The sequence below is a fragment of the Nymphaea colorata genome, chromosome 12, assembly GCF_008831285.2.
Source record: "Nymphaea colorata isolate Beijing-Zhang1983 chromosome 12, ASM883128v2, whole genome shotgun sequence".
In the NCBI taxonomy this organism is placed as follows: domain Eukaryota; kingdom Viridiplantae; phylum Streptophyta; class Magnoliopsida; order Nymphaeales; family Nymphaeaceae; genus Nymphaea; species Nymphaea colorata.
The window spans coordinates 18795858-18814899 of record NC_045149.1 but is presented as its reverse complement, the minus strand read 5'-3'; the positions used below and the strand labels follow the sequence as shown (position 1 = coordinate 18814899).

General features: G+C 37.5%; 1 protein-coding gene across 3 annotated transcripts; it reads left to right on the top strand.

Annotated features, from left to right (window-relative positions):
* The first annotated feature begins 436 nt into the window (after window positions 1-436).
* On the top strand, window positions 437-18971 carry LOC116265490 (uncharacterized). 3 transcript variants are annotated; one of them, XM_031646109.2, is made up of 19 exons: window positions 437-851; window positions 1222-2207; window positions 3850-4050; window positions 4576-4659; window positions 7399-7458; window positions 8443-8487; window positions 9325-9521; window positions 9737-10240; window positions 11790-11889; window positions 11983-12180; window positions 12288-12377; window positions 12930-12992; window positions 13140-13214; window positions 13991-14041; window positions 16793-16870; window positions 16955-17089; window positions 17837-17944; window positions 18055-18120; window positions 18482-18971. In XM_031646109.2, exons 2-19 carry the CDS (start codon window positions 1779-1781, stop codon window positions 18554-18556), a joined length of 2559 nt encoding a protein of 852 aa, XP_031501969.1. In that variant the 5' UTR covers window positions 437-851; window positions 1222-1778; the 3' UTR covers window positions 18557-18971. The 3 variants fall into 3 exon arrangements, with proteins under 3 accessions (XP_031501969.1, XP_031501968.1, XP_031501970.1); XM_031646108.2 differs by having other exon boundaries at window positions 437-895; XM_031646110.2 differs by lacking the exon at window positions 437-851 and having other exon boundaries at window positions 2044-2182.
* Window positions 18972-19042: the final 71 nt, after the last annotated feature.

Genomic DNA, 19042 nt, shown 5'->3' with positions numbered 1-19042 from the left:
TATAATTAATCTAGCCGCTAAAATATGTTGAGCTAAAGCACGCCAAATTAATGCGTTTGGGGAGGACTCAGTTTATTTTAACGGTAAAACTAAAGTATATTTTAAGAAATATGTAACGATTTACAACTAAAAACAAAAGTATTATTAGGCACATCCACCTGTTTACAAAGGTAGAATTCAAAACATGTCAAAATACATTTCTAAAAATGATTGATTGCAAATTATGGGGAGGACTCAGTCATTCTCTTCCCATTAATTATTTCAACTACTTTATTTTCTTCTGTTTGATTAGACAAATATTTTGAAAGACCAATTTCAAAATCAGATTGATTTCATTAATTTCTCATATATATCTACATTTGTATGTGTATGTATATAGAAATGTCTAAGACTTTAGCATGCGGATGACTAATCAATAAGATAGTACAAAATGCAATGAATACAGATGGAGAGAATGAGAGAGGGGGAGAGTTCAAGATCGGCGGGCTAATTTTGGCGCGTGTTTCTGTCGATGCTTAATACGTGGGAAGTTTCGGACAAAGCCTTTCTGTAATCTGCTTCGTTGCCTCACCACCCTTCTCTGCCCTGTCATTCTTCCGCCTTCGTCTTCTTCTTCTTCTTTCCCTCTTTCTCTGTCTCTTCTCTTACTTCTTCATTTTCTTCCTTTTTCATTTTTCTTCTCCCTCCTCGAATCCCACGAAGAGCGTATTTGTAAACCAATAAATGACCAAAGGAAGGGAAAAGCAGGGACACGCAGACGCACGAGCACAAAGCAAAGCGGTGGCCTTCTGAATCGCGGAAGATTCCTCACAAGATCCTCACCTCCCCATTATCTCTCTCTCCAAAGCGACGTACTGTAGACCATTCGCTTTGTTTCTTCTCATTTCTCATGTTGGTATGCGAGGATTTCCTTTTTTCATAAAGTGTTTCGAGCAATTCTACTCTTGTCCAGCCATTTTTGTGTTGGCCTTCAGCTCTCTGGCGGCGCTTTGTTTTCTTACTGGAATTTTGGGTTCGTGTCTTGCTGGGTTGAGAATTAGGGTTTTGAGTTTTTCCGCCATTTGCTGCGTGATTTTCACGCTGGATACTGTGTACCTTTTTTTTTTTTTTTGATATTTTCGTTAAACGTTTTTGCTGTGGGAATGGATGGATTAGGGTTTTGGTAGCAGCGAGAAGTTTAGGGTTTTGACAGCGCTGGTGTTTTGGTTTGATTGTTTGCAGGTGTTTGATTGTTATAGCCCTTATCGGGAGTGCGTGGTTGGGTTCCGGAGAGGTGGTTTTCAAGGCGTTGGGTTGCAGAGCGACACTCCTGTTCTGGCTCGAGAATTGTAGTTGAGACAATTGTATTTGGGGAATCTTGAAGAAGGAACTACTCTGGTGGTTTTGAACATTACTAGTAGGTTGGTTGATTTAGATTTGCTCCTGAGCAGTCTCGTGTATCGCGTTCAGTGGAATTTTGGAGGTTTCTCGTTCGTTTGTTGGGCAGTCTGATCATATCAGGATTGATATGGGAACCTGGCCTTCGTTTCCGACTGGATTGATCTTGCAGAAACTGTTTATTCGTTGCGGTAGCCTGCGCCTTTCAGGATGGCTCGCGATGGTTTTATTATATTGGAATAATTGACTTGAAGGCCATTTACTGGGTAGCGAATCCGTTGGTTGGGGCTGTCTACGTTTCTGAAGCGTGTTTACTGGTACAAAATGATAATCACCAGCTATGATTAGACATATTGGTTTCTTGAAACAACTGTTGATGGGGTTAGACGTTTGTTTCAACAATGGAAGGTCTAGATATTGACAATCATCGGTCACCGATGTGTTCGACTGCACATCGAATAGCCAATACAACTGCTTTAGGCAACGATAATAATGATGCACCCACATCGTCCTCTTCAAATATTGAGGAGGTAGTAGTCAATGATCGAGCGCCTGCATGTTCTACCTTAAATCGAGCTGCCGGGTCAACTTCTACTGCGTCTGTCGAAGACACATGGAGTCCGCGATGGATGCCATCATTTATGTCTTCTCCCAAACGTGAGACTAGAGGCGGTGGTGGCAATAGCGGTCTTGTTAGATGGAAGCGCCAGCTACAGAGAGCGTGGAAATGGGGTGCTAGTGCCAGGGATCAAGGCTCAAGATCATCGTTCAATCCTGAAGTTCTAGCTAATCAGAAGCGTCAGTGGTATCAGCTCCACTCACAGTCACCCGTATGCCCTTTAGACCTCCATCATTGCTCGCGCACAAAATCTCTCTCTCTCTCTCTCTCTCTCTCTCTCTCTCTCTCTCTCTGGTTTCCCCTTCCTTTTACTACGTCTCGCCATGCATGATAGGTTAATAAAGCTATCTTGGTCTCTAGAATGCGTGTGTCTGTGCGTCTGCATGTTTCGATGCTTTGATCGCCGACAATAAGTGGCAAATGGAACAACAAAGAGTAGACGTTTTGTACAACTTGAGTATATGATGACATAGCAAGTAAAACAGGTTGAGTTTATGCGTCTAATAAATTGTTCAAAGGTCCATAATTACAGGTTTAGAATTCTGTCATGGAAACCGTTGCCAGTAGACTCCATTGGGAATAATGGAGAAAGAGTGGCTTCTTTGTGCCTTTTTGTCTGACTGACGATCCTTGGTTCTGCTTTCAAATTGATTATGGTGCTGGGCTTCTCCCAGCGAAATTGGGCACATGGGAGTATCTTCTGACGAGGTGGAGTGGTCTTCATGTCTGCATGGTTTTCATTTGGCACTGAATAACTGCGTTATATACAAATGATAGTTGTGCCATGAAATATAGCTTTTTCTCTTTGTAAAGGAGGGAAAACCTTCATCATGCTTTTTACCCTTTTTAATTTTCTCCAGGTAATCAGGACACTTTATTTGTCATGATACTTCTGCTGTTTCTGCTTGTGATTCCTTTATAAAGTTAAAAGATCCTTTTTCTTCTTTCCTTTTCTTGTATTCAGACTCTTTTCTAAATTTTATCTGGTCTTCTGTAGTCTTTTATTTTTTCTAAATATATACCTTTTTCATAAACCTAAGGGGCAAGCATAATTGGACGAGTCATGGCTGGCCAACAGGCACCATTGTTTGAATCTCATTGGTGTCGCCATCTGTGCAATCTGAAGTGGTTGGCAGACCGCCTAAGGACGAAGTACATGCAAGTGGTTTACTGCTGCTTCCAAAAAAGTTTGCCGCTGCTACCAAGAAATTTTTGTACCCAGTTTTACTTTTCAAAAAAGTATATGCACTTTGTTGTTGTTCTTCTTTTAAATTTGAAATGCCAAAAAATTTTGTAGGATTTATCAACAATAAGATTTCTTGATGAGATAAAGCTGAGATTGGCATTAATGGCTATGGGTTTGACCAAACCACCTTGGTCTGGACCATCATATGAACGCCCTAAAATTTGTATGGTTAAACATGCATTAATTCATGTGCTGCTCATTTTCTAGATGAATTTAGTTGGAACAAGGTGCTTAAAGATCACGTATTTATATTCCCAAGCTTAGACTGGTTAAGCTGGCGTGAGAGGCACTAACTTCTAATCAAGTTAGTGCCAACTTCTTCCAACCATGGATGCTTCTCCTGCTAATTACTGTTATGTTTCCAAAAGGTCAGTTTCAGATAGTCGACATTTTGTCACACACCTCAAATAATTGGATGAGTTTAGGATTAAAGAAAAAGGAAAGATGAAAGTAATCCCTCTACAGTCTTGCTCATGTGCTAGGTAAAAGTTATAAAACTAGATTGATCTGCCGTTACTATGTCTGCTTTATTTTAAATGTTTCTGTGCTTCAAATTTCACTAATCAAATGGTCCATTTTTAACAATTTGTTTGTTCCATTTTTACAGAATCACAATCATTATAAGGAACCAAGTTCATTATTTGAGCACTTTGTGATTGTGGGACTCCATTCAAATGCTAACTTTGAAGCTACGGAGGATGCTTTTGCAAAGAGGAAAATATGGGAGTCGGAGGTGGCTAAATCTGAAATCCTAGATATCAGAAAACTCCCACATCGTGGCCCTCCAGTTCCTATATTGGAGCCACAGGTTAGTTCATGTAATTCCTTTTACTATTGGAGGTGTTGGTTTTCTGCTTTTTATGAATTCAGGCTTATGTGTCCTCTGTGAAGCAAAAAAAAAAACATAAAAAGAAGAGGGAAAAATAGGAGAGCAAAAAGGGGTTGTTACTTGTTGGGGGAGAGAGGGGTTGGGGAATGACACCACCACTTTCAGGAGATTGCTGTTCTTCCTCTTTGGTTGTGATATGTGCCAACTCATGAAGACACACATAGACAGATCTTTTTATGCATGTGCTAAACGTTTAAAAATTCTTTAACAATGCTGAGCATTTCCCTGGAAGAGTCGGTCTAGGTGCTGCCTATGGACCTTACATAGCTTCAGGTGCCTATATAATAATACATTCAACTTGAAAATTGTAGTTTATTTACTTGTTTTCCTCATTCCAATGGTGGCTTGGTTCTTATTACCTGTTTAATTTATGTTCATGATTTCACATATTAGTTTCTTTTCATTTTCTTGCCTTAGTGTCCTCATGTATTTATTGCGATTCAGATCCTCTTTAAGTACCCTCCTGGAAAGAAGCTAACAATGCGTGTCAAGGATTTACCTGCATTTTGTTTTCCTGCGGGAGTCAAGGTATGTGTTCCTTGTTTTTATCAATACAGGATTTCAGTGTTGTCGTTGATGTCATTTTATAGATCTCTCAAATTGTGAAAAAAAGTCTTTGAATCTCTTTCTCCATGTCCTGAAAGTGGTGCGTGGAGAATTTGTATTTCAGGTTGCAACTTGCAACCTACTGGCAGCCTGCCAAGCTCTGGAGGTGCTTAGCTGCCTGCAATATATGTAAATACAGCCTTTCCTGATGATCCTTTACTAGTTGATGTTGATTGTGGGCTTGGAGGCTGTGGCACGTGTATATTAGAATTAGAAATTTAGTTTTATCTCAAGCTTGTATGTTGAATGATCTTAAATCTACATGATTGGTTGTGCCTATAAAGATTTAGGCTTAGAGTGGTACATACTACATACTACATTCAATGGCAGCCACTCGTAATGATTAGTACCTGGCATTGTTAATTACCTCTTATAAGTTGCTCTAAACTTACAATATTCTTTGCATTTTTGCATTGCTGGTATGATGGACAAAATTCAAATTGTTGTCTTGCATGTCTGAATACATTTGACTTGAAATTGAAACCACCAGTAACATCACCAGCGTCAAGCTTAGCAAAACATCTGTCATGAGACAGCAAGCACATGATGTTTCTTTGCTTATTGGTTTGGATCGATATGCACTTTCCTTTGCTCCTGTGGTTTATCAGGTCCTTCATTTGATGTTGAGCATTGTCACAGAAAACACATTTTTTTTCGAAAAAAACACGTATAATTGAAAAATAAGTCATCCGTATAAAATGGCAATAAGATGCATCTATTTAAAAAAAACGCCAAAAAATAGAAAACGTAAAAAAAATGTGTATTATATACGTTTTTCATATTTTTTTATTAATTTTTATTTTTTTATAATTTTCAGGATTTATTAAATGTTTTGAATTTTTTAAAAATTTGCTGAGATTTTTCTGAGATATACAACTTTGCCATATTATACTCGAAAAATTCCTCATTGTATAATACCCGTACAAGATACATGTGACAATGGTTGTTGTACATGTTTGACTTTCAACTCACTTGTTGGACATGTTAACATCATTGCCTTCTTTCAGAAAGCACTCCTTTCAATCTGATCTTGAAGGAAAATGGAATTGGAGTTTTTTTACTAAAATGCATCAATCCACAATCTTGGTGCCTGCTCTCCAATCCCATTGTTTGATGATGCACACAGATATGAATTATGATGTTGTTGACCTATGCAGCTCTTTTATGTGGATCATTATTATCCATAACTATCCTGGTCATTACTTTTAGAACAAAGATAGATATTTTCGGTAAAACCAATCATTTATTAATTAGTTCATTTTCTTTTGATGAGGCCCAACACGTGAATTTTTCGTTTAGAAATTATCACAAATATCAATTCTTACAATCCATAAAATCAAGCTGGTCAAAGACCATGTCTGCCTTTGAAAGAATGTCTGACCACCAGAGGTAGCAAGTAACATCTCATCAAATCTTGTTTCTTGGACTAGTACACAATGTCTTCTTGTGGTCGTTTATCATCATATTGTGCATCCAATATGTTTACATGTTTGAACTTATTCATAAAACATGATAATGTCATGCCCACCAAAATCAGGCTGGTCCATGAGAATGTAACTCAGTTTGCTTTGGACAATGTCTGAACACCTGAAGTAGCTTTTTTAAGTGGATGGGCTACAGGAGATCTTTGAAGCTGAAATGTTTTAAGGTTCCTGTTTTTGTTGTACAAACTCAATACGATTCCACTATTGTCAGTTGTAGACAAACTCAACACGATTCCACTTTTGTCAGTTGTACACCTGTCTTATTTGCTCATAAAACTCAAAAAAATATTTGTGCTAGTAAGAATGATGATTCCTTGTGAGTTTTTTTTTCCCAAAACTTAAAAAGTCTGTTTTTTCTTGAACATTATCTCTGTTATCTGCTGTCCTAGTAGTAACGAGGTAGACATATGTATGGTGGTGAACAGTTACCTCTCTATTGTGAAGTAAAGTTTTAAGGGATGTGTGATCCATGGCTCAGGGACAATCTATTTGGTCTCTCATCCTTTGTGCCTTTTTTATTAGTGATCTTGAAAATCTTAGTAGTGGTTGTATCTCTGTAAGCAGCATGTGTTTTGAGATATAGTGTGTGACTACATTAATCCATGATGCTACAACACTAGCTCTTGGAAAGTCACTGAGGCTTCTATTTCTTGCTTGGTCAAGTCACTGTTCTTGGTAAACTAATTTCTTTCACATCTAGATGCTGAGATGATCTGTTCAAGAGCATCTACCATCATTGAATCTGAAGGTTAGTTTTCAGTTTGATGGGGTTGGAGAGGTGGAAGATAAAATGGGTACATTTGGTAGAGTCAAGGTCATGGGGCTTCTTCTAATGGCTGACTGCCTGCAAAATCATTTTGAACCCTTTTGGCATGCTGTTGTGGTTTTGTTCTCGCATTTCTGCACTAGTCTTCATCTTAGAAATTTTATTATGATTTTTTTTGGGTCTAAGAGATAAGGGCTTTTTTTGCAGTCATTTCTTCCAAGCTTTGGCTTTTTATAGTGTTACTTATCATTACGCATTTTATTTTTGGGTGCAGTGAAAAAAAAACCATTTTATTTTTGGCATGTTTCTGGTCTGAAAGTTGCTAGTTTGCTTGTTGGATTGATTACTCTCTTTGTCATTCCTCAGTTATAAGTGAATGACATATCGTTGTCTCTGGCAAAAAAATTGTAGGCTCGCTTGATGGAGAGGACACCTTCCATGAGTGACTTGAATGAAGTTTTATATGGACAGGTATTCTCCATTTTTTTATTATATTTTGATATTACACATCTAGTGCATATACTACCACTCTCTACAATTGGAATGATCAAAGGCGAGTCTCCTGGATGTTGTTTTATTAATGATTAGAAACTAAAAAGGAGTATGCATATTAATGATGGCATTCACACATGTTGTTTTACTATTCCCTTAAGTAGGTTGAGGAGAATGTAGGTAAAGTGCATCCACTGGCCTTGTGCAAGATACTTCTATTATGCAACTACTGTAACTTCTGTTTTATGTATAGCTTTGATGTTGATTGTACATGTAGGGATCATGGATCCACCAAGGAGATCTATGAAATGGAACTCTCCTTTTGACCTTTATTCCATCTGGACAGGTAGCAAAGCTACTGAAGGATGCAATAGAAACTGTAGATCTGACAGTCCAAGATCTTGTCGTTAAGTACCTGACAACATGCATTTCTTCATACAGTAAAATGAAAAAAAAAATTGCAAACTAAACATATAATCTACTAGCATAAGCCCCAACTAGGTCTTAGCACTAGTGCTCAGTTTTGATAAGTCTTTTGGAACTGTGCCTGTTGTACAACTTGCAAGATTATTTTATTTTGAACCATGAACTCTGTGAAAGGCTCTCCAGGACTGAGGTGATTCTTTTTGTTGTTTGCACTTATTTATGTCTTGCTTCTTGTTGGATTTAAAAGATGAGAACTCTTGCATCCTTCGTGCTGGCTATTCTTATAAGGTCAATTGTCATATCCTGGATGTTTTCTTGTAAAAAACATTGGCAAAAGGTACTTTTACGCCATTATCAGTCGTGTGATCCCCTTTTGTGGTTTTTTCTACTTAATACATATTTTGGTTACAAGATAAAGGAGAGAGTAAACCTCCTGTTTGGTGGTTGTCAGGTCAAGAAGTGAATTCCTTTTATATGTTTTGCTGGTTGGGCACATCATTTATTTTCTGAAATGCTCATTGCTACCTTCTCTTGTAGGAACATCTGAGCAGAGATGATTTGTCCTTTATCTTTTCACTCAAGGTACATTGCTGGCTATTTGTAAGTTTAGATTTTAGATATGCGATGGCTAGGTTGATATTGAGCTGTAATTCTGCTGTTGCTTTTTTAGCTTTGTAGATAAAAGTGTATTTTGGTGGTTTTCAGGATTGATTTTCATGTGCAGTCATGTCCATCTTAATGTGATCCATATAACTATAAACTAACTATCTATTACTTATTGAAGTCTTTATTGTTAAAGTTGGATTAGTTGTGTCCTAGGGGAGCTTGTAAGCAATTGTTTAGCTGGTTCTTTCAAGGGAAATTGTTTTACTTGACTCAGCTGGTGTGCATGTGTTGAGTCGTGTTCTTTGCATTTGGTCCTTGATTTTACTTGGCAGTTAAATGTGTGTATCCTGCACACATGCATGTGTGTGTTGCACACACACTTAAATGCATAATTTCTTCTGTTGTCAATCAGTTGGCATTATTTCAATGTGTTCATAATCAGGGTATAGTTGGTCTGGCTGCAGTGCTGGAGTTTTCTTTTCCTGTCACAACCTGATTGCAAACTTTTGTTAGTTGTCTGAAGTTTGTTTCTTGCATGTCGGACATCTATCATCTTGTATGTGGTTTGAACTTTTTTCTTGTCAATTTAGAAGTACAGGTGCTTGTACATCTTTATTGGCGAGTCAGCATCCTGTATAATACTGTTATTTCACATTATCCTGTTTCTACTTTATAGGCATTAAGTTTTGAAGTCCCTAGTTCTTTTTTTTTTTTTTTTCATAATGCAGTTTCTAGATATGATTGGCTATATTGCATGCCATTCCTTTTTTTTCCTTCAAATTGTAATGGAGTTAACCTCATTGTGGTTTACAGGTGGCTGGAAATGCAACCTTATATGGGGTATGTCTGCATGTCCAAGAAATTGTTCAAAGGCCACCTGGCATATTAGGTGCTTTGTCACCCCTAGCACCGTCTCCTGCGCGTGGCCGGTTTTTGGTTTCTGCTCCTCGTTGTTACTGCTTGCTTACAAGAGTGCCATTCTTTGAGCTGCATTATGAGATGTTAAATAGGTTTGCCTCTATTATTCTGTATATTATCAAACCATGATTGGTTTTCCAGTTCTAAATGGTTTATGGCGGACATTTACTCATTGAGTTATTCCATTTCTTCCTTGTGTCTGTGTATTTTGTGCAATAGCTGGAACCTGGAGAACCGATCTCTTTTCTTCCTCAGTACCTTATATATTTTAACCACCTTTTTTGTTTTTCCATTCATTTTTGTGCAGCATTATAGCACAAGAGCGTCTGGAAAGAATATCGCAATTCGTTAGTGAAATGACACTGACAGACTCTGTTCCTCCAATGATCAAGACGAGGGAACAGATGAATGCCAGTTCAGATATTTTGACTGATGAAAGCGAAAGTGATTGGATGGCTTATGCTATTCCTGTTGACAGTGTGTTGGGGCTTGCTGCAGCAGCTGCTGGTCTTATATCAAACAATGAGGTGCATTCCTTCTCGTGCAGAATGTCAGAACCTCAAACTCCTGAAAGTCTTTCTGCAAGCGAGGTGTCTGATTTGAGCCAGTCAAGAGAGTGGGATAAGGACACAAGGAAAAACCCGAGCTGCAATGATGACGATGTATCTGAGGTTTCAGAATCCTTCTCTGAGAGTTTTGATAGGTTAAATGGGACCTATGAAAATGGTCAAGTTTCACCAGAAATTGGGGCCTCCCAGTTCTCCATGAGTCGTCCAATAGAGCGTATTGGCAGTTGTGAATCCTTGATAAGGTAGAAAAATTATGTCATTTAGAGTTCCAGTTTGGGTTTTCTCCATTTAAATTTTGATGAAACGCTCCATACTTTGTGTTACATGTGTGTGTGTAATTTTGCATCCTCATAATGAATTCTCTGTTTTGGTTTAGCAACGTGAATAATTTATGAAGTAGCTTTTTCAGATATGTGGATGCATCATGGCATTTACAAATTAGCTGTTTCAGATCTGTGGATGTATGCCACAGAAATGTAACGGGCCTATTAGTTTGTGCTGCTTATTCTTTTCCCCCTTCATTATGATCCTTTCACCATGGACGAGAGGTCAAACTGTTGTGAAGCAAATATTCAAGTGGGTACTCCTGTGTAAGCTCTCAGCTGCCTTATGTATGTCTTGCTCTTCTTTATTTTCCTTTTTGAATCCAATCTGTGACCTCTCTATTCTCTTCCCATTACCCTCCTTGTGTTCTGGTCTTTTCTTCTTTTTCCTTCTCCTTAGTACAAGAGGAAGAAACTAAAATTAATGTTGAACGAGGATTGTATGCACCTCGTTTATGTTTTTCGCTTATTTTCCTTCTCCTTAGCACAAACCACAAAGCCCCAAACTAGGTGATAGATTTTGACGTGCAACAATCAGTCCTGAAGCACCACTCTATTGGTTATGGATGACGAAAGGCTGCATCGATTTCAACGATTTGATGAGCTCAGTTACATAGTTGTATCTATCTTTTGGACTATTGCCTCTATGATCTTTTATGTTCTTTTATGGGATCACAATTCATCAATGGCTTAGAAGGTTTTGGCATTAGATTTATTTTATATGTGCACGCAACCTTTTCTATTGTGTTTTTTCTTGCAGATTGCTTTGTCATGCGGACTATGGTCTGCAGGTAGTGTTAGAAGTTTTCATTTGAATAGTGATATATGTTTCTTCCTTGTTGTTTTCACTATGATTCTCTCACTTATTAAACAAAACAGGCAATTTCATCACTCATTCAACTTCTTGTGTGACTATGAAGTTATGAACTAACATTTCATCGGAATGCTAAGTTCATGTGAGCAACCTATCGATCACTTCATAAAGAGATATTTCTTGTTCATTGAAATGGCATAACTGGGATAGATACACATAAAATATGTCGAGCTATGCTTATGGTTTCCTTATCTTATTCAAATGTTACTTTTGGATATTAATTTTTTGGATTAATGCTGATGATAAGATGTGCATCTTCAAAATAGTTTCGGAGCAGTGTAAACTGATTTCCTTTAATGTATTTGCAATTGATTATGCTGATCTTAACAGGCTAATCAGGAATCATTTTTTTAACTGCAGCAGAAAGTTCTTAAAAATCGTCCTAAAATACCATTGCGCTGGGCACAGTATGTTGTTAGATTTTTTGTCTTTGAACTATTAACATGTATTAAAAATTGGTCTTCATCGTTCTTTGTCAAGTAACAACTAGGAATCTCCTTTATCACCCAGCATTTGTTTTTATGTTGATGAATGATGGTAAATCTTATTCCTGTTGATAGTAATTTACTTGTTACATTTTGTTTCTGTGGACAGCTCAGTGAGAAGTGTGGGCTCAGAAGAAGATGAGGTCGATGAAGTAACATCCAAATTGGAGACAAATGTTCTTGGTGAAGAATTAATGGAGTGGGCAAAGGTCAGTTCACATTAAGCATCCCTCTGTTTTGTCTTTCGTGTAGCTTTGCCTACTAAAATCATGGTCTAATATTTGGGCTTTAACCTACAACAGGTAAACAAGAATGAGTTATTGCAGATAGTTTGTGCCTATCATGCCCTTCCTTTGCCACTGCGAGGATCTGAAATGGTATTTCAGCCATTGGAGCATTTACAGCCTATCAAGTATTGCAGACCTGATGTATCTGCACTGGATTTGGATGCTAGATACACTGAGTTTGGGTTATGTAGTTCATCTTTGGAAGTTGCGGAGGTGGCTGTCCCCTCTTCTTCTATTGTATAAGCATTTTCGAATTGTTTCCACTTCTCTGCCACATGAATTAGTTCCTAAACTAAGTAAAAAGATTACATTTGTTGCAGTTTAATGCAAAGTTAGCAGCTGCTGAGGAGGCTCTTTCATTATCAGTGTGGACAACTGCGACTGTTTGTCGAGCTCTTTCTCTTGAAAGTGTAATTAACTACTCAAATTCTATAATAATAGTTCGCTGTTTTGCATTTTTGCATGTCTATGGGTGTTCTAGATATTTCTATTTGGATTTTCTAAAGTTAGACCTTTTTGCTTTACTGGCTTGTCAGATTATATCCTTGGAGATGTTTTAGGAATCCCGGAGTTTGAGCTTTTGACTTTCTTTAAGCTGCAGCTAGAGCCTGGAATTTTGGCATTTAATAACCTCTGAAATGAAGCTGGAAGCTGGTGTCTGCAAAAATGAGCAAAAATGACTTGGAAATGAGATCAAGTCCTAAGAAGTTTTGTTCTGTCATTTTATATTTTAAGTGTAGAAGTTGAACATGAATGTTAGCCCTTCATTAGGATTAGAGCTTATTGTCAGATGGTTTTGTGTTGTTCATGCTTGAAGGTTCAGATGAGAAACTCAGATCTTGCAAAATGACAGTAAACATTTGAGACTGCACTGTTTTCTTTGCTGTATTCTTAGGTTGCTTTTTGGTTGTTCAGGATACTGGGGAAGTTTGTTTTGATTGTTATTTATGTTTCTCTCCCAGGTCTTGGCACTTCTTACTGGGGCATTGCTGGAGAAACAAGTTGTGGTCATTTGTCCTAACTTGGTAAGGTTTTTCTCTGTCGCAAATATGGAAAAGATGGAATGTATTGAAGAGCATAGTGATCATCTGGAGTAGATACTAGTGCAATGTTGTGGTGAAAACCATCAATTCTTACCTAAGATTTCTTTTTTCAATGCTCTTGTGCTGCAGGGTGTTTTATCCGCTGCTGTGCTATCAATCATCCCAATGATCCGTCCATTCGAGTGGCAGAGCTTGTTGCTTCCAGTGAGTTTATTGGACAATGTGGAAAAATATAACCTTCCATGTTCAGTGCATGAGTCACTGGTTCCAACTATTTGGAGGTTTACCTTGTGAATTGAAATGCATCATGAGTTTATCTTGATTGTCTTGCATATTATATGGTAAAATACTGTATTGTCTTGTTAAATTTCCCTTGTCATTGAAATGATTACTTTTGGTTCAGCCACGTATTTGGTCAGAAACTTTCCTCAAGCTAGTTATTTGACAAAGTTCGAGGGCACCTAAGAAGTAGTTTTCAGTCTGGCTTGGATGTTACTTTCTTATGCAAAGCGTAGTTTACTTTATGCTGTTTTCATTTAGGAGTCTTGGATAGTGTTATATATATATATATATACATATATATATATATGTATATATATATATATATGTATTGTCGGCTTTGAGTTTTGTTTATTTTTTTAGTTTATTCTTGTACTTTTTTATGTTCTTGATTTATTCTTCATTTACGATGAATCAGTGTGCACATTTTATTTTAATAGTAGAAACTTTTGGTTTCCTTCTTGACATGGGAATTTGAATTCTTGCCTTTTTGCAATGGAATTTAAGTCGACATGATGTGGTGCATTATGCTAGAACTTTAGGCAAGCATTGTGCTTTGCCTGCTGAAGCACTTATCTAATGCTAATTCATCATTTCCTTGTTTTGGTGTTGCATACTTTGTTTCTCTTGGAGTATGATGAGTTTTTCAGTTGACGAGCTTATTGAATACAGATTAATTCTAGACGCTTTTGGTCTTATAGGTTCTACCAAGGAAGATGCTTGATTTTCTGGATGCTCCGGTTCCATTCATTGTGAGTTTGAGGATCTTTCTTGTGGAAATAATTTCCTGATAGTGTGGTTTGAAATATAACTTGTATGAGTTGTGGCAGAAGTATGTTAAGTGGAAAACTATTTTATGCTTGTTTGTGTCTGTATGCCTTGTTGCTTACATATGAGCTGGTTTTGCTTCATTCAGTCTTTCTCTTAGAACTTACATGGTTATATTATCATTTCTGAGCATTACTGTTACCATTGCATGTTTAGGTTCATTATGTTTTCTTTTATACCTCCAAAATATAGTAGGAATTTTGGGAGTGCTGGTTGTTGTGGTTCTTATCTGTTAGTGATGCCACTAATTTGGTGAAAATGTGCTTAACCTTGTTAATCGAGTCACAGATTTCCATTTGATTTTTTTTTTGGGGATGATATTCAGATCAAGCATCAAATCATTCATACGAACTCTAACATGAACACCTTTATGCATAATACTTTAGTGATGTTCTACGTCTATGATAATGACCGTATTGAAAGGTTGTTTCTTTTTCGGTTTTTCCTTATCTTCTTCTTCTTACTCTCCGGTAGCTATTTCACCTACCACCATAACATGAACATCATTGTGCCATGACCCTATGTTATGATTGCGATCATTATATTTATGGATAGCATCCTAATCTGCATATCTTTCCCCTGTGGTGGATTACAGAAAAGGTCAGTCTGAGTTGTTTAGATGGCTGCTGAGGCTAGTATGACAGGAACCCTGTGTTATCTGCATGTGCTATACTTGTTTTTAATCATCGTCACAAAAAACATGTTTTTTTTTGAAAAAAAGCAAAAAAAAAAAAACGCGATAAATAAATCCATTTAAACCTTAAAAAAACATCAATATGATTTTTTTTCTCGTTTTTTCATTTTGTTCATTTTTTTCACGTTTTTAATGCCAAACTGCTTGTTTTTTTTTTTTTTTAAATTTTTAGTTTTTTTATTTTTTTAAAAAAGTACCATATTTTTCTGTATATATTTTTAAGCTTGCCAATACCCAAGAAAAACTCGCTGTTTAAAACGCGAGAAAGTTTTTTTGTGACTATGTTTCTAATTATGTGAAATCTTAACACTTGCTAATATTTGCAGTGGTTGGATGGCTGGTGATACTAATGTGTCAAGAATTTTATGTTATCTGCATATACATGCTTCTGCTTATGAGAAATTTGAACCGATGTGGTAAAATTTTTGCATATGTGCAGAGTCTATGTTGATACGGTGCTCCAGTTAGGTGCCTTTTTTTTGGCCAATGCTGCAGCAGTTGGAACTTTGTTGGCTATTAAACCCTTAGCTGAAACCTTCACCATTTTGTTCGGAATATCTTTGTACATCCCCCCACCCCAACCCCCTCTTGAGGATTATTTGCATCATGCATGTGTTGTAGTGAATAGATTGATGTTGATTTACTTCAAGGGTTGAAGATCTTAAGTGAAAGATTGACCTCTCTTCTTTTTCCCCTTTTATGAATTTGTTATAGGCTTCTTTGGTTTCTGTCTGCCTGAACCCTTCTTTTCGTTTCTCTCAACTCCAAAACCATCTCCTGCTATCCTCCATTGTTGCTATCTAATCTTTTACTTTATGTTTAGATAATTTTTGCTTCATACTTAACACGATAATTTTTGCTTCATACTTAACACATTTTTAGGTTGCTGTTTCCTTTCCTTTGCTTCACGTGTAACTTTCTCTGTCCATGTCCTGCCTTTTGACTCTAGTCATACATCTAGAGTTTTGTCTGGGTGGTGTTACAGTGGTTGACTTCAGTAGTCAATAAGCCAAGAATAATTGTTCACCTCAATAAACAGGGAATTAAACCATTTCAGCTGTTTGCATCTTTTTCGAGGTAAATGAATCGATAATTAAGCATGGTACATGCATCATCTAAACGATCATCTGTGCTTTAGGATCTCCCTTGTATTTATCAAGTCATCTCAGTACTTACGGATATAGTTGTACATATCAGAAAGATATCTGTCTTCATTTTCATATTCTATTGTAGTTAATGAGATAATCTTTCTTTTAAAATGTGATCGATTTCCACAGACGATAAGTATTTGCCTATTTGGATGGTTTCCTGGTTTTGTGGTAAATATTTGAACATATTGCATAGAGTATGTGTGCATGTGTGCACGTGGAGATGATTTTCGTCTTTTTTTATGTTATAAAATATAAAATCACAGGACATTTCTTCTTTCGGCCCCCTTCCTTGTGCTAGCCTGCTGGGCACTTAAAATGCTTGATCGATATAACTAAGCCAGAAAACTGAGACGATATATATATATATATTTGTGGAACCTACTATACAACCAGTCAAAGGGATGCCCATATGCAGACCCTGTTTGGAGAAGCAGCGTAGCCCCTTGGTTTTGCCTTCTTGACCCCAGCTGGTACACCTTGCTTTGGGTTCACAGAGAACAGTGCTTGTGATGGAAAACATGATTGCCTGTTAGACAGCCATTTCTTGCTTGACTGCACCAGCAGCTTTGATCTGGTCAAACTTAGTTCTTATTTAATGGTGGGTTATGACTAAGATTCCAATTCCACTTTTCTCATTCATGTAACATGTTTGGTGCGTTTGTGTGTTTGTGGTTCCTTGGTACATGAGCCTCATATGTTGACGGTTAAGTGTCTGCCATTTAATTGTTCATTAGTGTCTTCATGGTCTGCGTTTGACTATCTGCATGGCATGTTTTTCTGTTACGTGTTATATTCATTGTTGATTTGAATCTTTTTTTGGTGATTTTCAGGTGGGCATACAACATAAGCCTTCTGAGATGAAGCTCAAAACCTCAAATTTCGTATGTGTCAATGTGCAGAAGAATCAGGTCTGTTAAATTTAATATTTTCTGATTTGTTTATTATTGAGAAGTATCTTAATTTTTTTGCTGGTTATGTTTTGCATATTCTAGGTTAAGATGGGCTCCTTACCAACTCTCCCTCGACAGCGTGAACTGATTGCTGAGTTAACTCCAATCCATGCAAAGCTTGCATCTGAGAATAACATTGCTAAAAGGCACCCTGTGTGCAAGTGCAATGAAGTGCAGGTACCATTGGCTTCTTACACTTACTGGAACTGTTATCATCTATGTTGTGCAAGGAAATGTTACATTTTGGAGAGCACTTTGGTTCCCAGAATTTGTTCTTAATAGCTTTTCAACGAGACCTGCTATAAAACTTGCTTCAAGTGAGCATTTGGGATAAATTTTCTGCCTAACTTTGGGAAATATCCATAGGCATTCTAACTAAGGTTTTGGCAATTGTTGTTCTCCAAGTCTCTGCACGTACCCTGTGCTGGTAACAGTGTTTCGTCTTATGATTATGTTGTTGCAATCTGCCTTATTTTCATCTGCCTGATCTGATCCAAGTGTGGATGTTGGGCTGGGGGCCCACCGGTCTTCTGGGGGCCTGGCTCAGGCCATGACAATGGCCTCGGGCCTGAGGTCAAATGGGGTCGGGCTTGGGCCCGGGCCTGATAATTTTTAATTAATTTTAATTATATTTTTATTTATATATTATAATATATTTAATTTTTTAAATTAAAAATAAACTGGGTCCTGACCTGGGCTGGGGTCCGACTGTCCGAATCTGGCCTGCGTGGCTTGATGCCCACCCCTAGCAGATTCTGGTCCATGCTGAAAGGTTACTCCTAATTCTGATTCATGCTGAAAGGTTAATGTATTATAAAGATGTCAAAATTGCTTTCTTTTTTTCGTTCAGATTCTTTTTTGGTTGTCACTTTACTTCATGTCATTTCCTTTTTTCTGATTTGTGTCATGACCTTCTCCTTGCAGGCTGAAGCTGCTGTGCAGTTCTTGAATGTTATGCGCCGCTACATGGAATCACTTTGTTCAAACTTGCGGTATTATACTATAACAAGTGTACAATCAAACAATGACAGGGTTAGTACAAATTTTTAGTATTTGCAGGATTTGTAAATCTCAAATAGTCTTTAATTTTTTCTATATGCTTTTGATTCCCTCACTGATAATAATGTTTTCCTTCCCATCAGGTGTCTCTTCTCCTCAAGGAAAGTTTTATTGATTCTTTCCCCATGAAGGACCGGCCTTTTGTTAAGGTAATCTCGCATAATTTTTGCTCTATATATTCAAAATTGCCTTCTGTTTGTTGTACTTCCACATCTTTTCTGCTCATGTTATGTACATAATTTAAATAGTTCGCAGTTTTTCTGTTCACTTATAGTAATTTGTTCTGGGGTCGACATCCCTGCACATTTGTGGAACTTTCAGGGCGTGCCTTGCGTCATTCAGAATGCATGTGGAACTTTCATCGTTTGAAAAATGCTTGTTTACTGATCTATTTTTCAGTTGCATTTAAATCTTAGTATGATTGAACGCTCATCCCTCTTCAGTGGTGAGTGCCATTCTTAAATGTAAAGTGTTCTTTCCCTTCTAAATTTGGTTTATTGTTCGTTCCAGCATTTTGTAGACACACAGCTCTTCTCTGTTCTATCAGACTCTCGGCTGTCAAGCTACGAAAATGAACAACCTTGAGTCTGCTGTTGTACATTATCAATAAGCTTTTCAAGAAATACCTCGTGAGCCTGTGGGCAATGTATATCAATTACATACAAAGTCACAGTGGGAGGAGAGGCAATCAGTGGAAAGCGGAGAAACGGCCGACTCATGTTTTTTTGCTGGAGTTGTCCGTTGTCTGCCGTCACCAACACCAATGCACCATCGTCTTGGCAAAGAATCTCAGAGTTGTATCCATCAGCTGATCAGTGACATGCATTAAACGATAACTGAAGGCGTTGGTTGTTAACTGGTTTGATCTACGGGTTGCATTTGTGATGGAATATAAACGATGCGAGGCCCTTCATTGTCCTCCCAAGAAGATCATTGTAAATACTCGGCAGCAATGCATTATTTATTTTTAGAAGGCCTATAGTGCCCAAGGTTTTGCTCATCCGTCATCTACTGTTTCTCTGTTCTCCGTCTTTTTCTCCTCTAAAAAAGACCACCACTTGCTCTTTTACT

Bases quoted from the DNA above. Each gene is read 5' to 3' on its own strand.
- LOC116265490 (XM_031646109.2), top strand. From the start codon at position 1,779: ATGGAAGGTCTAGATATTGACAATCATCGGTCACCGATGTGTTCGACT. The intron at 14,042-16,792 runs GTGAGTTTGAGG...GGTGATTTTCAG, and splicing joins ATGCTCCGGTTCCATTCATT to GTGGGCATACAACATAAGCC. The intron at 17,090-17,836 runs GTACCATTGGCT...TTCTCCTTGCAG, and splicing joins GCAAGTGCAATGAAGTGCAG to GCTGAAGCTGCTGTGCAGTT.